A 21,356-nucleotide genomic window follows, 5' to 3' on the forward strand; every position below is an offset into this window, starting at 1 on the left:
CCTGGGGAACTCTACAGACTTATGTTTCAGGCTTAATTGACCTGGAATAGCCGTGAATTAAGGGTTTAGCTAGACTACTCATTTGTTGTTGTAATTATTGTTATTATCATGAATATTTTTGAAAATGACATTATTTTTCATGTACATCCTTAAGTCCACGAATTTACAACATTTGTCTTCTCATGTGGAAATTCTTTATTTATTAATGCACTTTCTCAATGAATAAGCTCTGAGTCATCTGAACATACAGTGATTGTAAATAAACCAAGTTGTCTATGTAATTTTACTATTTAGTTTGAATTGCTAGAGAATAATAAGAAATAAGAAGAGTAAAACAAAAGATGGTTATTACATTCTTTAAATAGTAAGGTAAAAGTCAGAAATGTCTTTCTTTTAGTTGTATGATTATATCTAGAGCATTCTAACTATGAATATATATGGCACTTTACTGTTTTGCTAAAGTTACTATTGCACCAGGGTTTCAGATGTAATTCTTTTTGTCTCTTTATCCTGACTTCTTTTTCAATATAATTGTTTCTTTGGTTTTATATTTTCAAGAATTTTATATGCTCACTTGAGATTTTTATTTTTCTCTTCTTACAGTATAATACTACCAGAACTGTCTAAAGCAATTCAGACATCAAAAATTAAACACAGCTAAAATCAAACTTCGTGAATGTATTAAAAACCTATTATAGGGGCTGAAGAGATGGCTTAGTGGATAAGAGCACAGGGTGCTCTTCCAGAGGACTCGGGTTGAATTCCTAGCATCCATGTAGCAGCTCATAACTGTCTGTGACTCCAGTTCCAGGGATCTAATTACCCTTTGGCTTCTTCAGGCAGTGCACATGTAGCATATACACACTTGTGCACATAAATAAAAATAAGTCTTAAACTTTTAATTACAGTAACAGGCAGAAAGAAATAACATTTTCATATAAAATTTAGATTTATTTCTGTTTGGTTTTCTCTTTAGATTCAATTGGGGATACTGATGTAGAGTCCCTTGTAGCTCAGACTGTAGGTTTGTTTTTGTTTTTTATTATTTACTTTATGTATATGAGTACACTGTAACTGTCTTCAGATACACCAGAAGAGGGCATCCTATCCTGTTACAGATGGCTGTGGGCCACTGTGTGGTTGCTGAGAATTGAACTCAGGACCTCTGGAAGAGCAGTCAGTGCTCTTAACTGCTGAGCCATCTCTCCAGCCCCCTCAGACTGGTTTTTAACTCACTGTTCTTGATGTTCCTGCTTCCACTTCTCAAGTGCTGAGATGACAACTGTGTACTACTGAACCCAGCTCTCCCTTTACGTTCTTTAGTTATAAAAATTGCATGAACCAAAACCCTTATTTAATATGCACTCTGAAATTTCTGTGCAAGTGTGAGGACTTGAGTTTACATCCGTAGTACCTATGTAGAAAGCTATGTGTGCCTGCAACCCTGGGTTGGGGAGAACCAAGACAGCCTCTGGGATGTGATGGCTAGTCTGCCTAACTGAAAAACAATTAACTCCAGGTTTAGTAGAGACCCTGTCAAGGAACCAAGAGAGAACAACAGAAAAAGATACCTCTGTCCATCGTATGGCATCGTCTTTTTTTGTTGTTAAGAAACAACAACAACTTAGGATACTGAGAATGTTTTGTTTTAGACAGCGCCTCATTATACAGCCCAGACTGGCCTGGAACTCTGTGTAGATGAGGAATGCCAGTGTTTTCCAAGTGTTGGAATAAAAGGTGTATGTCACTGTGCCCAGTCTTAACTGATCATATAGGCTATTACATTAAAATGCATACATATTAGTATCACAGACATGTGTGTGATAGTAATGGATCCATTATATTCTTTTTTCTGGTTTAGTCTTATATAATCACGAGAAATATTTGGAGTTTAGCTATTCAGCTTATCTTTTTGAGCATTAATTGGTTTTATATTCTTTTTTCTGGTTTAGTCTTATATAATCACGAGAAATATTTGGAGTTTAGCTATTCAGCTTATCTTTTTGAGCATTAGTTGTTTTCTTTTTTTTGGTAGTCTTAACAATAAATCAGAGTTCTGTTTACTTACTAGTTTTTGTTCTGTGACCACTACTAAGAAGAAGATAATTCACATCTTAAACATGAATGATTTTAGATCTTATTTAATATATGAATGTATTAAATAAATTGTTTCCAAAATGTTTTGATATCTAGTGACAAACTATATTACTCTTATACTTGGATAGTAGGTACAAACTTTTGGAATCAAAATTAGAATCCACTCTTAAGAAGTCCCTTGAAATAAAAGAAGAAAAAATTGCTGCTTTAGAAGCTCGGTTAGAAGAATCTACAAATTACAATCAGCAATTGCGCCACGAACTAAAAACAGTAAGTTTTTTCTTTGTAATAGTTCTATAAGTAGTTGGGAAGAAAAAGAGAGAAAATACAAACTCACGTGTATTTATGTTAGTATTTTATTCTGTTTCATGTATCTGGTAGTATACTTACACAGTTACCTATCATAGGGAAGTGCTAGAATTTTCTCAATTGTTTTCAAGTATGTAATAGTTCCTCTTAAAGGTAGGGGCATGTGAAGGATTATAGAAGAGGGATGGACAAGAGATGACAAAAAACTCACTAGTTTTGAAGATACTGATACCTTTACTCTGGTGCATTTTTCCTGTTGATTCACCAGGTAAATTTTAATTTGTAAAGATAGGACTGTGAAAATGACATAGCAGCAGGGCTCTAGATCACCAAGTCAGTCAGCTTAGGCACTGTTTTCACTCAGTGCATGAATTGATTTCTGAGGTTGGTAAGTGATAAACCATAGAGCCTTGTTGTTTACTCTTCCTGTCTTCAGTCTTCTTGCCCCAATACTTGTCCTTTTTTTTTTCTTTTCTTTTTTAAAATATTTATTTATTTATTTATTTAATGTATATGAGTGTACTATAGTTGTACTGATGGTTGTGAGCCCTCATGTGGTTGCTGGGAATGAAGGTTGCTCACTCTGGTCTAAAGATTTACACTGAATCTGTCTTCAGACACACCAGAAGAGGGCATTAGATGTTATTACAGATGGTTGTGAGCCACCATTTGGTTACTGGGAATTGAACTCAGGACCTTCAGAAGAGTAGTCAGTGCTCTTAACCACTGAGCCATCTCTCCAGCCCCACAATACTTGTCTTATTTTTCTTTTTTCTTGACAGGCTCTCTTGTAGCACAGGGTAGGCAAGGGTGGCTTGAGCTGACCATCCTACTTCTTTCCTAGGCACAAGGATTGTAGAAGCATCCAAACAGGTAAAGGAGATTGTTGTAGGCCACACTTAGAACTATTCTATCCAGCATAACTTTAGGAAATACAAGTAGATGGCTAATCAGTGTTCTATCTCTCCATATAATTATGTGAGATTGAGTCTTTAATTTTTTTTCATTTACTTTTATTTGTGTTTGTATACACAGAAACACACACACACAGAGTGGAAACACACACAGAGAGTGCCTTTGGAGGTCAAAGGACAAGTTGAGAGGCTCTCTTTTCTGCATATTGGTCCTGGGAATCAAACTCGGGTCATCCTGCTTGGCAGCAAACACTTTGAACTACTGAGCCATTTCACTAGTCTATGAGACATATTCTTTCCAGGTTATGGTTCAAGGAAAATGTCAGACACACTGGAATAGAAGAGAGCTGCCAAGATTTTGAGACTTGGTGCTTCATTAAGTCATTTAACTTCAAAGACATAAATTTAAATTTTCCTAGGTATGCATACTGACTATAAGAGCAGCTACCTGTAGAGAAATCCAGTGAGTCTGCTTCCTATTGGGTCTTTAGTTTTCCTATTCCAGATGTAGTCTTCCAATCATCGGTCTTCTTTCCTCCATAAGCATTATTGCATAATAATACACTATTCTAATTTTACTATGCTTCTAGACTAGATAAAGAGTTAATCAAATTTTAGTTTCTTCTGCAAAAAGAGAAGACTTTTTGTTTGCCAGTTACCTACAGCATCTTTACTGATATTTGTCACAGATTTTGCCATGGAACATACACTGGTTGAGAGTTCTGCATAAAGTAGTTATTAATCACCTTTATGTCCTAAATTTTGTACTGTTAGAGAGTGTGAGTAATAAATACATCGCCATGAAGCTATTCAGCTCAAAAGAGAAAGCAGGTTTGAGCATGGGTTAGTTTGTGTGGTTTAAATTTAAATATTAGAGATATCAAATTCTATCATTGTCTTTAACTTCAGCTACTTTGTATAACTGCTATAAACTGGGTTACTCCTTTATACATGAATTCAAATGGAACTGTATTTTTCTAAGCTTTCAATACTGTATATTCAAAGAGGCATATAACTTGAAAATAGATTCTGAAAGGTAAAGATGAATAATATAAAGGCTAAGTTTTGACATAGAAGTATAAAAGAGAATTTAAACCATCCAAAGGGAGGCAGAAAAATAGAACAGAGGACAGATTAGACAAATTAAAATAAGTAGTAAAAGGGACATTTTAAACCAAATGATGTAGATATTTAGTTTAAAAAAAAAAACTTATCCTAAAGTAGAGATGACTGTATTCAATGAAAATGCCATCTACAGGGAAGTTTGATGAAAGACAGTGTATTATTGTAACACTTATTAAAAGATTGCTATTAAATAGTTTTAAAGCAATGACATCAGCTAAAAAGTATAAAATAATCATTCTAGCTTCATGATAAAGGAAGATTAAATGTTCTTGTATCTAACAACAGTTTCAAACTATGTCAATATTGATACAGTGATGTGGAGAATTATCTATCCACAATTATAAAGGATTTCATATGAATCACATATAAAATGAACTTTATTAAATAAAATGTTTATAGGAGCCCTACAATGAACATCATCCTTATAGTAAAAGAGTACTTACGTTTAGAAGGAAAGCAGAGGCACTGCTCTCTGTTTCTGTTACACATTGTATTGTTGGGCTTCACATGTGAGAAGAAAGGGGAAGAATTCTGATTTTTTTAATTTTGTTTTTATGTATATATATGTGTGGTATATGCCACCTGTGTGCCTGTGGAGGCCAGAAGAGTGTTGCATCCCCTGGAGCTATAGTTAAATGTGGTTGTGAACTGCTAGATGAGGCTGGAAGCCAAATTTGGATGTTCTGGAAGAGCAGTAAGTGCTCTTAACCACAGAGCCATTTCTTCAGCCCGAGAAATACAGATTGGAAAACATGAAATATTGATATTTTATAAACTTCTGACATGATTGTTTTGGATGGAAATTTTAAAGAATTTGTAGAAAACTTTATAAAGTATGTTTTATCAAGTGAAATAGGTTATAGATCAGTACATAAAACTCAACCATATCTGTATATTTTAACAATGAAAAATTAGTTTAAAATACCATAAAGAACTGCACTAATGAAATAGAATGTCTAACTTAGTAAATGAAAAGGAATACCATATCATCAACTGAAACGTTTGATATTGTTAAAATGACAGGTCTCAGGTTTGGACTTAATTTAGTAGTTCAGCACTTGTCTTGCATGCGCAAAGCCTAGATTCAATCCCTAGTACTAGAATAAATAAGATCACAAACGAATCTGTTAATTCAGTATAATCTGAAACATAATTCAAATTAGATTAGTAAATAAACTAATTAGCTGATTACAAAAATTTTGGTATAATATAGCCATTTTCAAAATATTAATTTTGATAGTCTGTGAATATGGGAGGTCTTTCCATCTATTAGAATCCTCATCTCTTCTGTAAAGCTTCTTCTTCTTCTTCTTCTTCTTCTTCTTCTTCTTCTTCTTCTTCTTCCTTCTTCTTCTTCTTCTTCCTTCTTCTTCCTTCTTCTTCTTCTTCTTCTTCTTCTTCTTCTTCTTCTGCTTCTGCTTCTGCTTCTGCTTCTGCTTCTGCTTCCTGCTTCCTGCTTCCTGCTTCCTTCTCCTCCCTCCTCCCTCCTCCCTCTTCCCTCCTCCTTTCTTCTTTCTTCTTCTTCTTNTTCTTCTTCTTCTTCTTCTTCTTCTTCTTCTTCTTCTTCTTCTTCTTCTTCTTCTTCTTCTTCTTTCTTCTTCTTCTTCTTTCTTCTTCTTCTTTCTTCTTCCAGTGCTAACTCAATCTCTGGGCGCAACAACTAAGCCTTATTAAAAATCCGATTCCACCTGTGAATCTCCCAGGATACTCTAGCAGCTGCATCTTACCCCTCTACTGTCTCTGTTCCAAAAGCTCTGTAAAGGTTTCTTTAGCTTCTTAGATTTAGTCCTCTCTTTTTCTTTGAGCTATTGTAAATGGGAATGTTTTCCTAGTTTCTCAGTATGTTCATCATCAGTATACAGAAAAACTACTGATTTTTAGGTGATGATTTTATATCTGGGTATTTTGATAAAAGTTTCAATCAGGTCTAAGCATTTTTGATGGGACCTCTAAGGTCTTTTCCAGATAGGATCATATTCTCAAACATATAAATAGTTTGACTTGTTTTTCTGTTTATTCTTTTCTATTGCTTTACCTTGCCTTAATGTTATAGTAAAACATCAGGTCTAGATGTGTAACAGTGGAGAAGACAGTCTCGCTCCATCCCAGGGTTAGAAGGAACGGGCTCGGTTTCTCCCTGGGTACTAGAATGTTGGTTATAGGTTTGTTGCACATAACATATATTATGTTAAGGTATGCGTTTATATTCTGATTTCTCCAGGGCTTTTATCAGGACATGTTAAACTTTATTGGAAACCTTTTCTGAATCTAAGGGAATGCAGTGATTTGTGTCTCAGAGTGTGTTTGGGTGTTGCATTACTTGATTTATTTGTTTGACTTGTATATTTCAAAATACCTACACATCCCTGGAATGAAACCAATTTAATCATGTCTAATTTTTTAAATTACTTTTTAAATTTAACTGTATGTTTGTGTGTGGATGTCAGTGGAGGGGGGGTTACCTTAACTGGTGCCTGAGGAGACCAGAAGAGGATGTTGAAACCCTGGAACTGGAATTAAAGGCATTTGGTTGTTAGTGACTCATCAGGGGTGATGGGAAATGAACTTGAATCCTCTAAAAGAACAGCAAGTCACTCTTAGTTACTAAGCCATTAATTTTTCCAGCTCCATGTCTAATGTTTGCAAAGAGAGAGCAGTTGAGGAATACACTTCTGGTCTCCAAAGCCATATGCACACATGTGTACACAAACATCTTTACACATAGAGTTTTAATTAAAATTATTAATTAAAATTAAAATCTGTACACAAAAACTGATTAAAAATTAGAAATAACCCAGTGACCCTCAACTGGTAATTGAATAAGGAAATTTTGGTACATCCATATACTAAAAGATAGTACAAAAGTAGAAAAGAGAAAAATTACTGACTCATTTAATGTATTATTAAAGCTTAAAAATATGCTTAGAAAAATGTAACATAAAAAAAAGATTATACTGTGCAATTTATATAAAGTTATGCAAAACTGAATTTTAGTGAAAAAAAAAGCAAAATGCTGTTTTGTAAGCAGTAACCCTTCCAGGGTTATAGAAATACTCTGGTCATATTGATGTTATATGGTTATATATATATATTATCATATTCCATATATAACTCATAATACATATATTATTCTAAAAAGTAGACCAAAAATCTCTTATAATCAACATTAGTAACTATATTATATTACCTTTTATAGTCATTAAAAATTTGAATTTACAGTATAATTTACAATACTACTTTAAATTGCTTTAAACTTTAACTTTTTATGGTGGTATGTGTCTTGATTTGATTTGATTTGATTTGATTTTTATTATTTTTTAACCTTTTGTTACAGTCCAGTTGTTATCCCCCTCTAACAGTTCCTCATTCCATTCTCCCCGGCCCCTGTCTCTAAGAGAATGTCCCCACACCACCCTGGGGCCTCAAGTCTCTCCAGGATTAGGTGCATCTTCTCTCACTGAGGCCAGACCAGGCAGCCTTCTGCTGTATGTGTGTCAGGGGCCTCTTATCAACTAGTGTATGCTGCCTGGTTGGTGGCTCTGTGTCTGAGAGGTCTCAGGGGTCCAGGTTAGTTGAGATTGCTGGTCTTCCTATGATGTTGCCTTCCTCCTAAGCTTCTTCCTATTTTTTCCTAATTCAACCACAGGGGTCCCTGTCTTCTGTCCATTGGGGGTTGGGGAACAGGAGTGAAGCTCAGAGAGCCAGTAGAAAGAATGGAAACAGTCAACCTTAAGGGGGGGGGGGTGGTGCTCCAAAATTACCTTAGATCAAATGCTCACCAATGGGGAGAAGGAACTTGCAGAGTCTACCACCAGTAGAAGAGAGGGCATCAAGTGGAGGGAGGGGGTTGCCATCCCACAGTCAAAACCTTAACTTAATGGATTTTAAATTTTAAATTGGGGGCTGGTGAGATGGCTCAGTGGGTAAGAGCACCCGACTGCTCTTCTGAACGTCCGAAGTTCAAATCCCAGCAACCACATGGTGGCTCACAACCACCCGTAATGAGATCTGATGCCCTCTTCTGGTGCATCTGAAGACAGCTACAGTGTACTCATGTATAATTAATTAATTAATTAATTAATAATAAAAAAAGAAAAGAAAAACCAAAAAAAATTAAAATTAAATTTTAAATTGACTTTACGTTGCTTTGTTGTAGTGACTATTTATTCTGACTCAAACTTTATTCATTTCCTGTGAGTATATAAGGATTTTTATTAATGATATGTAAGCTAAAACTACACTTGAAGAAACTATAAATCAGAAGCCTTGAATTTTATTTCCAACTCTCCTATTTTTGGTTATCATTTTCCAATCTTGTTATCAAGTTTTTCATATTAGTAACAGTTAAAGTCTATATATTAGGCAGTCTTTTCTGGTGTTATTATAACCTACATTAAGTCATTTGAGGCCGAGGGTGGTAACTGAGTTTCTTAGCACTTAACAGGCGGTGGAAAGGCTTTTCTTAGAAACTAAGGAGTTAAAGGATAGCCTGGGGCTACATAAGACCTTATCTCAAGACAATAAACAACAACAACAAAAATCAACTAAAAAATTCCTGTAGAAGATACATCCTTGAATTTCTTATTACAATATAATTTACACTAATATGAATCAAGAGCTAAATAAATAAGTCGTATTTTATTAACATGGTTAATTCTAGGTAGTACATTATTCTTAGTAAGATTCCTAAAGATACCCAACCTTAGTTTAGGGATCTTTTAAAGCTAATGTTAACATATGGCAGATATTTATTTGCTCTTTATATAGGGATTTCTAAATAGGTTCAAGGTTGCTCTACAAGTAGTGGTTAGTACTAAGTAGTACATCAGTGTCTGGTTAATCTTCATGAAGGGCCATTTTCTTCTTTGCTCTTGCTATTTAGTTTATTATCTTCTATGGTTTAATCTTGATCGTATTTTATTAGTAGACATTAATTGTTCATATGAATGGAATTTGGTATAATGTTTCTCTATGTACATATAACCCAAAAATCTGTTCAGATTCCTTTAAAAAAGGCTTTGTAGGTCCATTTTCATTAAAAACAATAGCAAAGCATACTGACCTTTCTCTCCAGCCCCCAAATTTGCATTTCAAAGAGCTTTTGATCACATTAAGGGTAATCACACATTTATCCCATTTTATCTATCATATTCACTGGGCCAATACAGACCCAAAGTAACTGAGAAATAGAGAAATCCAGGTGATTTGTTTTCTTTCCATTAAAATATTTTAAACAATTTTAGGTGAAAAAAAATTATGAAGCTCTCAAACAGAGACAAGATGAGGAAAGGATGGTACAGAGTTCCGTTCCAGTCTCTGGAGAAGATGACAAGTGGGGACGAGAAAGTCAAGAAGCGACTAGAGAGCTCCTGAAAGTTAAAGACAGGTTAATTGAAGTAGAAAGAAACGTAAGTATTTAAAAATTTTAGTAGGAACAAAATTCTTCAAAAATATAGAACTGTTGGTTATATTTATCTTTGATAATTTTATTTTATACTTTCTTATCTAGTTTATCACATAAAAAAGACAGATCTAGATTTAGTGTGCTTTGCTCCTTACCATCTTATAAGTCAATCACAAACTTAATCAACACTCCCACCCTCATGTCTGCAAAACCACTATCATGTGGACATGCTATCAAGTTCTTGTGCCAGCTTAAGGTGTAACCTATAGGATTATACTTAGCCTTTGTATACTTTCCAGGCTGACTTGGGAGAACGACTTCCTTCCTTGATTGTTTTTTACCAAATCAAATCAGTGGTATTCACAGTTTAAACTCTCTCCTTTGAAATCATTACCAATTTTTGCGAAATGGAGTCGGATGGGTGGAATCTGGTATTTACTCAGGTCACCTTTGATGTTCCAGTGAAGAGCACAAGGCTAATCTCTTTAATAATTATGGCTGCTGCCGGGTGTGGTGGCACATGCCTTTAATCCCAGCACTTGGGAGGCAGAGGCAGGTGGATTTCTGAGTTCAAGACCAGCCTGGTCTACAGAGTGAGTTCCAGGTCAGCCAGGACTACACAGAGAAACCCTGTCTAAAAAGAAAAAATTAATTTTAATTATGGCTGCTGTCTCAGATCTAGTCTTACCTGCAACTTTACACCCTCTTCTTGTTGTCAGCCCCCCTTTTGTATATTTTTGTTCTGCTTATTTTTCTTTCAAATTGTAGACAGAATTAAATCAGTGAGCAGCAACCACGACACTGTGAGATTTTTCTCCACCAAGGCAATTAGTCCATGACTCTTTTAAGTTCAGTGTCCCAGTACATGGACGGAATACAACCGGGTTGGTACCACCATACAATGCAAATGGCCTCTATCCTAGTTCTCCATAGTTATTTTTTCCAGTGCCTTTGTTCCTCCAAAATCTAACAAGATTGGCCCTTGCTTATGTCATCCTAGCACTTTTCAAAGTTCCAAACTCTTCCATAATGTTCTTGGATTCTAATTCCAAAGGCCTGAGGACTATATGGCCAGATTCAGCCTCAGTTCTTCATAACAATATTCTCTATTAGTTATAAAGATACCTGTCAGAAGCAACTTATAAGGAAAAGAAAGATAGGTTCACAGTTCAAGGATACAGTCCATTAAGGCAGGGAAATCATGACAAAGGAGCCTTAGGCACTGTTCATATTACATCTGCAAGTCAGAAAGCACAGAAATAGTGTTGCCCAGCACAACTCATCTTTATTCAGTCTATACACCAGTCCATGTCATGGTACTATACACATCAGTAAACCCAATCTAGAGACCCCCTCACGGACATGCCCAGTGATTTATCTCCTAGACAGCCTAGATCCTATCAACCTGACATTCAATTTTATCCATTACAGTGTTTCTGAATGACTTGGCTATATGGTAAGTTCAAGACAAATTCTAGACTATATGATACCCTGTATTAAAACAACATGTGTGTGTGCTTGAACACAGCAGTATTTCATGTTTATCATCCTTTCAACAGATGATTTTTAAAAAGAGTACAGTATAATTATCTATCTTAGCTTCTCTGTGTGTTTACTAGTTGCTATTTTTGTTGTTTGAGACAAGTTCTCCACTTGTAGCTCAAACTGACTTGAAACTCATAGTTCTTCCTCCTCTTTTTTCTCCCGATTGCTGATGCTTTATGCTGTTAGTACAGCTTCCTTCCTCAGCTTTGACTTTTATGGGTCAAATCACAATCTCTGTTTAATACATTGTTGTATTGTTTATATAATATACAAATAAAGGTATCTTTGTCTTCTATTAAAGATACAACAAAATTTTGTGATTCATTTGTATCATTTTTCTCTTTAGTCAGTACTACGTATAAAGTGGTCAGCCTAATTAGAGTATTTTATATTTTCAAATTTTATTTCTATTATTTAGTTACACTTTTTAGTACAAATTTATATTTTATGAAATTTAATTTATAAGTAATCTTAAATGTGTAAAATTCATGCCTCACATTTTTATGCCCATGACTAATATTGTAACTATAAGATGAAAATATGGCTGTACATATTGGAAATATTGAAAATGATAAAATTTTTGAATAAACTTCAAGTCTTCATAGTTGAAATAGAGACTTAGTTTTATACCATGAAAAACAAAAGCAAAAAAACAAACAACAAAAGAATGTAATATCTGTGGAACTACATTTTCTAATAGATGACTAAAATTATTTGTGTAATTTTGCTTCTCTTCCAAATGTTCTGAAAGTACATATTTTTCCTCCTGTGCCCAGAATCACCATTCACCAATGTATACATTGAAAAGGTATACCTTTTTAATTGATACAACCTAGGAAAGCATTCGACCACTAACCTGCACCTTCAGCAAAGAAAGTATTTTATTTCAGGACATTATAAAGCAGACAGAACACAGGCACAATAGTATTTTAAGGTTATAGCAGTATTGCAGTCTTTTATAATGGATTAAATATTTGCAACTTGTGATTGAGGGGGGAAGACTTTCTTTTTTGAGATTGTTTAAGATCATTTTATTAAATACCATTATCTGTTAAAGAAAATATCTTAACGTTTATTTTTAATAAGTGTGATATCTTTTTCTTGTTTTAAGAATGCTACGCTGCAAGCAGAGAAGCAAGCACTGAAAACTCAACTGAAGCAACTTGAAACACAAAATAATAATTTGCAGGCTCAGATTCTTGCACTGCAGAGGCAGACAGTGTCATTGCAGGAGCAGAATACCACGCTTCAGACACAGAATGCCAAACTTCAGGTTGTACCAAACACTTTAATTATATACTTAATTATATACTGTTATAGGAGGGTATAGGGGACTTTCGGGATAGCATTTGAAATGTAAATGAAGAAAATATCTAATTAAAAAAAGCAAAGAAGTGAAGATGATCTTATATTTAGTTTTGAATCTTTCTATCCTTTCAACAAATTGACCCCTTGTTTTATTAGAGTATAACTGTAACACAATATTTCTTATTTCATTCTTAATGCTTGGTATTCTTCATGTGAGTCTTAAACAACTGGAGTGGAGCCTATCCCAAAAGCTGTTGCCTTTACATGGAATATGTTCTTCTAGCTGGACTGACTTGTCTTGCCTCAGTGGGAGAGGAAGCACTTAGCCTTACAGAGACTTGAAGTGCCAGGATAGAGGAATACCTTGGAAGGGGGAGCTTGGGGGATGAATAATGGAAAAGGGTGGTCAGAGGCAGGCAGTGAGTGGGATGTAAAAAGAAAAAAATAAATTTTTAAAAAAGAGAAATGGGGAATGCCAGGGCCAAAAGAATGGGAATGAGTGGGTAGGGAAGGAGGGGGGGGTATGGGGGACTTTTGGGATAGCATTGGAAATGTAATTGAGGAAAATATGTAATAAAAAATATTAAAAAAAAAGAGAAATGAATACAACATAGAAATTTTGCCTTTAGATTTTGCTGAAATCATTTGATGCAATCCAAATCATTCATCTTCAACTTAGCACACATGCCAATACCAGTTCCCACAGAACAGTCCAGGTGAAAGGAAGGGAGGAAACTGATTCCTCCTTTAAAGTTTTATTTTTTTCCAAATGGCAAAGTAAATGCTAATTTAGACTCCAAAAAGATCTTCCAGAAATAGTTTTTCAGGTCTAAAAATAGTTAAACAGGTAACCTTAATTCTTTAGGATTATTCAAGTTAACATTATAACTTTTTGTTAAAAAGAGCAACACATGGATTGGGGAGATACCTAGCTCAGTCAGTACCTAGCAGAAGGATCTGAGTTCAATCAGGTCACAAAAGAAGCCAGTCATGGGGGCAAATGCCTGTGATCCCAACACTGAGAAGCATGGACAAGTGAATCTCTGCAGCTCACTGACTAGCCAGCCTAGGCTAGGAAGAGACACTGTTTAAAAAAAAAAAAGAATAGGTCTAGCAGGATGACAGTCAGCAGTCAAGGATGCTTGCTGCTAAGCCTGGTGACTGGAATTCAGTCCTTGCAGTCTATATAGTACAAGCATGGAAGTAAATCCTACAGTTGTCCTCTGGCTTCCACACTCATGCCACCACAGACATGAACTCTCTCTTGCACTCACACTCACAAACTCACCTAGTAATTTGAATGCCTGCCTCTTCCTTTTAAATGCTGGGATTAAAGAAATGTACCACCATCTCTGGCAACTTTTTCCTAAGCCTGTTAATAATAGACACATTCTTACAGGTTGAAAATTCTACCCTTAATTCACAAAGTACTTCACTTATGAACCAGAATGCACAGCTTCTAATCCAGCAGTCTTCCTTAGAAAATGAAAATGAATCTATAATGAAAGAACGAGAAGACTTGAAATCTCTGTATGATGCTCTGATAAAAGATCATGAAAAGCTGGAACTTCTTCATGAGCGGCAAGCTTCAGAGTATGAATCTCTGATCTCTAAACATGGCACCCTGAAGTCTGCTCACAAAAATCTTGAAGTGGAACATAAAGACCTTGAAGACCGGTAACTTATCATACTGAGTTAATTTAAAACAAATTTTCTTTGTGTAGAATAATAAATTTTATATATTAGACCGATCTAAGAGATAATTTATGGAAGGAATTTATATGAATTTACATTTGATATTTGTTAAGAAATTACTTATTTCTTTTCTAAAACATTTTCTTTGTTAGAACTATTATAAACGAAATACCTAACTCCTTCTCCCTCCCAGTTACAATCAGTTATTAAAACAGAAAGGACAATTGGAAGATTTGGAAAAAATGATCAAAATGGAACAGGAAAAAATGCTGCTTGAAAGCAAAAACCATGAAGTGGTAGCTTCAGAGTACAAGAAGCTTTGTGGTGAAAATGATAGGTAATGATGTGTATTCATGTATTTAACTTGTCATGCCTTATCTGGGTGTGAGTGTGTGCGTGCGTGCGTGCGTGCGTGCGTGCGTGTGTGTGTGTGTGTGTCTGTGTGTGTGTGTGTGTGTGTGTGTCTGTGTCTGTGTGTGTGTGTGTGTTTAATAGCATTCACAATTTAGACTTACTAGGGAATTACTCTTATGCTATTTTGGTTTTTAGGAGCAGATATTTCATTGACTGGCCATCTTCCCAGCCCAGTATACGCGTGTTCGTGTGTATAGGTGCACGTGTACACAACTCAACTTTTTAATTACCTTGCCGTTTTCTAAAAGGCCCTAAATCACTAGAGCCATCTTCATCTTGATACTTTGCAGTTTTGAATTTAGTTTTCTAAAGTTATTATAACTAGATTTCTGAAGATGTTGAATTCAATAAGCACAATACATTGCTAAATAGGCTATGGTTTATAATGAGGATGCTACATGGACAGAACAAGCACTTGAAGACCATATTGTGACAAGTTATAGAACAGAAAGGAAGGGTTATACCAAACTTTGGAGAAGATATTTATTATAAAGATATTTATTGTAGCTGATCATTGCTGGCATTTTAAAAATGGCTAGAATAGTTCATGGACTTCAGTTGGGCTTCCCAGGCATCAAACTATACATTTCTATGGAGCCTCCAGAAAAAAAACTTGACTAATATGAATTAAATCCAGTACATTTTGACCAAAATAATGTCACAGGCTTGGAATGAGTTTTCTGTGTCTCTGGCCTGTTCTTGCCCAGTATTTATTTACTAATGGCCGTTTCCTATGACAAGAAAAAGCTTTAGTAAGTAAGACTTACTAAAGTAAAAAGCAATCACTGTCTATACATGTATGCACATGTGCACATATGGCTTTACCTGAAGACTGATAACTCTTAATTGCCTGGTTAATCACAAATAATACCGAAATTTCTTTTTTAGACTATGTTGTCTTGGCCTCTTCTGTTCACTTCATTAATTTGGCACTCTTGTTTTAAAGGACAGTATTTTAAAAAATAGAGAACTTGGGCTGGAGAGATGGCTCAACAGTTAAGAGCACTGACTGCTCTTCTGAAGGCCCTGAGTTCAAATCCCAGCAACCACATGGTGGCTCACAACCATCCAATATGAGATCTGATGCCCTTTTCTTGTGTGTCTGAAGACAGCTACAGTGCACGTACATATAGTAATAAATAAATCTTTGAAAAAAATAGTGAACTTATTTTAACACTTATGATTTAGGAGGTTTTTGGTTTGGGTGTGTATGTGGGGATATAGGCATTTATGTGTTTGTGTGCAAATGTGTGTGAACATGGAAGTAAGAGGTTGACATCGAATGTCTTAGACTGTACTTCATCATTTTCTCCATTTTTCGTGTGTGTGTGTGTGTGTGTGCACGCGCACAGGAGTGCCTTGAGAGTGTAGTGTGTATGTTGTATGTGCATGTGGTGTGCATGTTTGCATGAGTGAGACAAATATGTGGGAGTGCATGTGGAGGTCCAAGGTTGAGAGTGAAAATCATACTTTAATACTCTTCCACCTAACTTATTGAAGTAAGATCTCTCAAGTCAAAACCAAGTCATTGATTAGCTCGCTTTACTGACAGCCATCTCACTAATTCATTTTAGCATTTGTGATAAATTAGAATACTCCAGGTCTCTTTCTGATACCCACTTCGTGAGAAGTAATTGATGAGAATTTTTTTCATTGTCATAAATGTTAATATATACTATATATATATGAGTGATACTGGTTTTTTGTTTATGGATTTTTACCTTTTGGTAGTGCATTTGCCAGATATGTGAGGAAGTTTTCCATTTTTTTTTACTACTTTTGTTTTTTAAAAAGATTTGATTGCTCAGAATTTTGTAAGTTGAGTTGAAATTTTTGAAGAATCAATTGAATGAACTATTTTAGGTATTGTAACAAAGGCCACCTAGTCAAGAGTTTGTCTTGTTTACTGTGTTCTTTTTGTGGGCTCCTAATCTTAACAATATAAGCTTGGTGTAGATTAAATCCAGTTTAATGGACCAGATCCAGCCAACTATCTGTGGCATGTCAGCTCCTAAACTAAAAAATTCAATATTTTGAAGTTAGTAGGGTAGGGAAAGTAGCCTGCTACAGGGAATGCACGTGGCCTATCATGGCCTATTTTCTCTCTGGCTTTAAAAAAAAAAAAAATGTCAGTCTCTGTCTTTGAAGATCAGTTAAGACTTGTTTTGAAAGTAAATTGTGAGAAGGAGAAATAGCTATAGTTTGATTTTTACTGATAGCTATAGTTTGATTTTTACCAAGTAATAATAATTTACCACAGCTGCAAAAGTTACATATGTATAATTTGGCTGATGCCCATGTTTCTCAAGTTTTAGCCAGCACATTGGTGTAGTACTTAATACCAGGTTGATTGAGTCACTTAATTTGATCTTTGTTTATATTTAATTTAGAATGTGAAATTTCCATGTGTCTTAGTTAGGGTTTTCATTTCTGTGAAGAGACACCATGACCAAGGCAACTCTTATAAAGGACAACATTTAATTGGAGCTGGCTTACACGTTCAGAGGTTCAATCCATTATCAAGGCAGGAACATGGCAGCTGGAGAAGGAGCTAAGAGTGCGACATCTTCATCAAAAGGAAGCCAGGAGCAGACTGTCTTCCTGGCACTAGAAAGAGGGTCTCAAAGCCCACACCCACAGTGACACACCCACTCCAACAAGACCACACCTCCTAAGAGTGCCACTCCCTGGACCAAACCTATTCAAACCACTACACCATGAAATCATAATTTAATTGGTTCTTTTTTTTTCTTTTTCCTTTTAATTAAATGATTTTTGTAGAAAAACTGATTATTGATCAATTAGAGACTGGCAAATATGTCTGAATGCTAATAACAGAATTTTCACGTTGTGAGAACTTAAAATATTTCTTAATGATTTCTAATTGTAGGTTAAATTATACATATAGTCAGCTTTTAAAAGAGACTGAAATTTTACAAATGGACCATAAAAATTTGAAAAGTGTTCTAAATAATTCTAAATTGGAACAAACAAGATTAGAAGCTGAATTTTCAAAGCTAAAGGAGCAGTATCAGCAACTAGATATCACATCTACCAAGCTAAATAACCAGTGTGAGGTGAGTGTCAACAGACTTAATCATTGTTTCTTCCTTTATGTCAAGACATGCCTAAAAGTAATGATTCATAGCACAGTGGCAGCCTTAGTACATAGACTTACTGGTGTATGTGAAAGTCACAAGTAATTGATAAAAACTACATTTATTTCATCCTTTGTCATTAGTCATTTAAACTTATCTGTCCAGATGTGTTTTGTTTATTGAAAACTGTTTTTGAGCTTGTAGCATGAAATTATAAATTAGTAGGATGGAACATTAGTTTGTAAGCATGTATACTTAAATACTCAACAGAGCTCAGAAGGCATGGCATTCATTCTAGCTATGATTTGTAAAAGTCTAAACATATTTATACTGTTAGGATTTTTCTAGAAAGATAGAGTAAGGAACATGATACTAAATCAAGTCCTTATGAAAAAGCAAAACAATTGGGTAAAACTGTAAAAAAGGAGGGGAGGGCATATTTCCAGACTCTAGAATTCAAAGAATTGCATACTGAAAATCAAGATAGTTTTATTAAAAGAAAATCTTACTCTTGTTTAGTAGTTGGCTACAGGAGGCTTCCTTACCTTGTGATTTCTCTGCTTTGCTATTCTTTTCTCTGTCCCTCCTTCACACTGACTTGATTTGGAGCAGAAAGGTCATTGCAAGAGGGTGGAGAAAGGAAAGAGATTTAAGTGCGGTTTTTCTTTTATTATTTTATGTGTATGGGAGTTTTATCTTAATGTGTGGTGCCTGAAGCCAAAGGACATCAAATTGCCTGACAGTTGTGAGCAACCAGGACTCTGTTGTGCCATCTCTTCAGCTCCCATTTTTCTACAAATCTGCCACATAATATTAATTTAGCAAAGATGTACAATGTTGATAGTTGCTGAGTGGAGATGGTCGCTTATATAAATTCAGAATAAATAGCCATTCTCCCTGATTTTCTGAGGATTTTCCAGTGTTTACCTCTTTTTCCTTTTGGGCAAGGGTGGGCAGTGGTTATAAGGGATTGTTTACTGCTAGCTCTGCAAGAGCACAGGATACACAGCAAACAAGTTGATTTCTATTGGGAAGACTGACTCGATTTGGAAAAGCAGAGAAAAATAAAAATCCCTATCTCTGAGAGTCATCAAAAGTGAGCCTTAAGAGAGCCTGAGGTTGGAATATCAGTTTAGTCAGACCAATTTCTTAGGACTGGTGAAATTGAACTAGGAGTTCTAAGAAATGAGACAGCTGAAGTGAATTTGGTAAGTTAACACTTATCACTGATAGTCTGGAAGGCTACTCAGCAAAGATTAGAGAGCATGCTGGCTGTTTGTCACAATTTGAATCAAATATTAGCACTTGATTAGATGTGAAATCATATAATAAGATTTGGAGAGGATAGAGATTTAACCTATTGTAAGAGGATGGGATTGAGAGGTAACCTTGGTAGGGGGGGTTGGGAACTAGAGGCAGGGCAAAAGTGTTTCTGAAGTACAGTTAATGCTCTGTTTCTTGGCATGAGCACTAGTTACCTAAACACATTACCTGTGACAGTTGACTGAATTATGTGTATATTTAAATTTTTTCTCTTTTCTGACTATCTCTGGTCACCATAAGGATAAACAACAGTGGTGATGAGTAGTAACTCTTTCTTTTGGCTCAAGAGTGTGTGGTTGGGCCGAGAAGATGCTGATACACCACGGAAAATGAAGCCCAAGGGTGCACTCCTCTGAATCTTTTGTTGGAGGAGACTTGTAGGGCAGTTTGGTCTGTGGTCTTCTTGTGCACTCTCTCTCCTTTGTTGTTCATAATCTCCCATCTTCTAGCAGGCCCGTGTATACCGAATGAAAATACACACACTGCCAGGACTGGGGCTACCTGAATCCCTGTCTCAAAAACAAACCAAAGCTTTAGATAGGAAAAAAAATGAAGCTTTTGAGAAGTCTACCATGTTTTAATTTTAGAACTGTAAATAGACAAAACATGATACAGTATTGACAGTTGTTGTAACTGCATGTTTATGTATATTCATAAGTACCATTCTTCCTGGTACCTTTTGAGAACGTTTTAAATATTTACTTTCCCCTGTAGAAGGTAGTGAGCATAGTAGTTATTTGAGACTTGTGTTAGTTGTTTGTTATTGTTGCTTCTAATACAGATCTTGAGGCTTCGTTCTAGATCTGTTGAATCCTAGTGTGGAGACTCATAAATGTAATCTAGAAGAAATTACAACTTTTTTCAATATTTCCTTTGAGTTTTGTAAACTTTGTCATATCAAATCAAATTGGTGTATCTCAAATTTCTGCTGATGTTTTACATAAAGCTTAAAGTAACTGTTAGTACCTGTCTTAGTTAAGAGTTTTATTGGTGGGGGTGGTGAGATGGCTCAGTGATTAAGAGCACTGACTGCTTTTCCCAAGGTCCTGAGTTCAAATCCCAGCAACCACATGGTGACTCACAACCATCTGTAATGAGATCTGACTCCCTCTTCTGGAGTGTCTGAAGACAGCTACAGTGTACTTACATATAATAAATAAATCTTTTTTTTTTAAAAGAGTTTTATTGTTGTAAAGAGACATTATGACCAGCATTTAATTGGGGGTGGGTTACAGTTCAGAGGTTTCGTCCATTATCGATGATGGGAATCATGCCACCATGCAGATAGCATGGTGCTGGAGAGGTAGCTGAGAGTTCTACATCAGATATACAGGCAGTAGAAAGTAGCATCAACACATTGGCTGAGCTTCTGAGACCACAAGGCCTGCCTCTGGTGACACACTTCCTTCAACAAGACCAGACTTCCTAATAATGCCACTCCCTATGGGCCTATTGGGGCCATTTTTATTCAAATCACCACAGTAACAATCATTGATTAAATTATTTTAATCTCCTTGATCAAGCCAACCCAAACTATTCACAGACTTTTAAGCTGACTTGAAAACACTGCTTGGGAAAAGGGTGAGGTGTATTAACTACCGTGGTACAACCAGATTCTTTACCTAAGTTACTTAATCCTTGGAGCAATATTGACAGGACAGGAGCTATCCTCATTGTATAGATTTGAGCTTTAACTAACATGTTAGGCATTTATTTCTTAGCCATTTAAATAGAAGATTTGAATGTAGTTTTTCAACAGATCTGAAGATAAAAGACACTGATTTTGGAACTATATATATTTGACCCAATATTTGTAAGAATTAAGACACATGTTTATGGGCTGGGCAGATGGCTCAGAGGTTAAGAGCACTGACTGCTCTTGCAGAGGTCCTAAGTTCAATTCCCAGCAACCACATGGTGGCTCACAACCATCTGCAATGGGATGTGATGCCCTCTTCTGGTGTGTCTGAAGACAGCTACAGTGTACTCATATACATAAAATAAATAAATTTTAAAAATACATGTTTATAACAAGTAATTTAGCATAGTGTCATTGTTAAAATAAACATGTAGTGTTCTGATCAAGTCACTCTTCCTTAAATACTGTATGTTGTATATAAGTAT

At 35.5% G+C, this 21,356-nt stretch overlaps 1 protein-coding gene across 5 annotated transcripts in view; it reads left to right on the forward strand.

Moving 5' to 3' along the window:
- The window catches only part of Ccdc88a (coiled-coil domain containing 88A), a 137,153-nt gene that overhangs the window by 93,141 nt on the left and 22,656 nt on the right, over positions 1-21,356 (forward strand). For all 5 annotated transcript variants that reach the window (XM_021176112.2, XM_021176113.2, XM_021176110.2 and 2 more), the window contains exons 17-22: positions 2,226-2,367; positions 9,689-9,853; positions 12,506-12,667; positions 14,102-14,379; positions 14,591-14,734; positions 17,702-17,888. In XM_021176112.2, the coding sequence (XP_021031771.1) occupies positions 2,226-2,367; positions 9,689-9,853; positions 12,506-12,667; positions 14,102-14,379; positions 14,591-14,734; positions 17,702-17,888 (1,078 nt within the window). The remainder of the gene's footprint in view (positions 1-2,225; positions 2,368-9,688; positions 9,854-12,505; positions 12,668-14,101; positions 14,380-14,590; positions 14,735-17,701; positions 17,889-21,356) is intronic.

Source organism: Mus caroli, chromosome 11 (assembly GCF_900094665.2).
Source record: "Mus caroli chromosome 11, CAROLI_EIJ_v1.1, whole genome shotgun sequence".
Taxonomy (NCBI): Eukaryota; Metazoa; Chordata; class Mammalia; order Rodentia; family Muridae; genus Mus; species Mus caroli.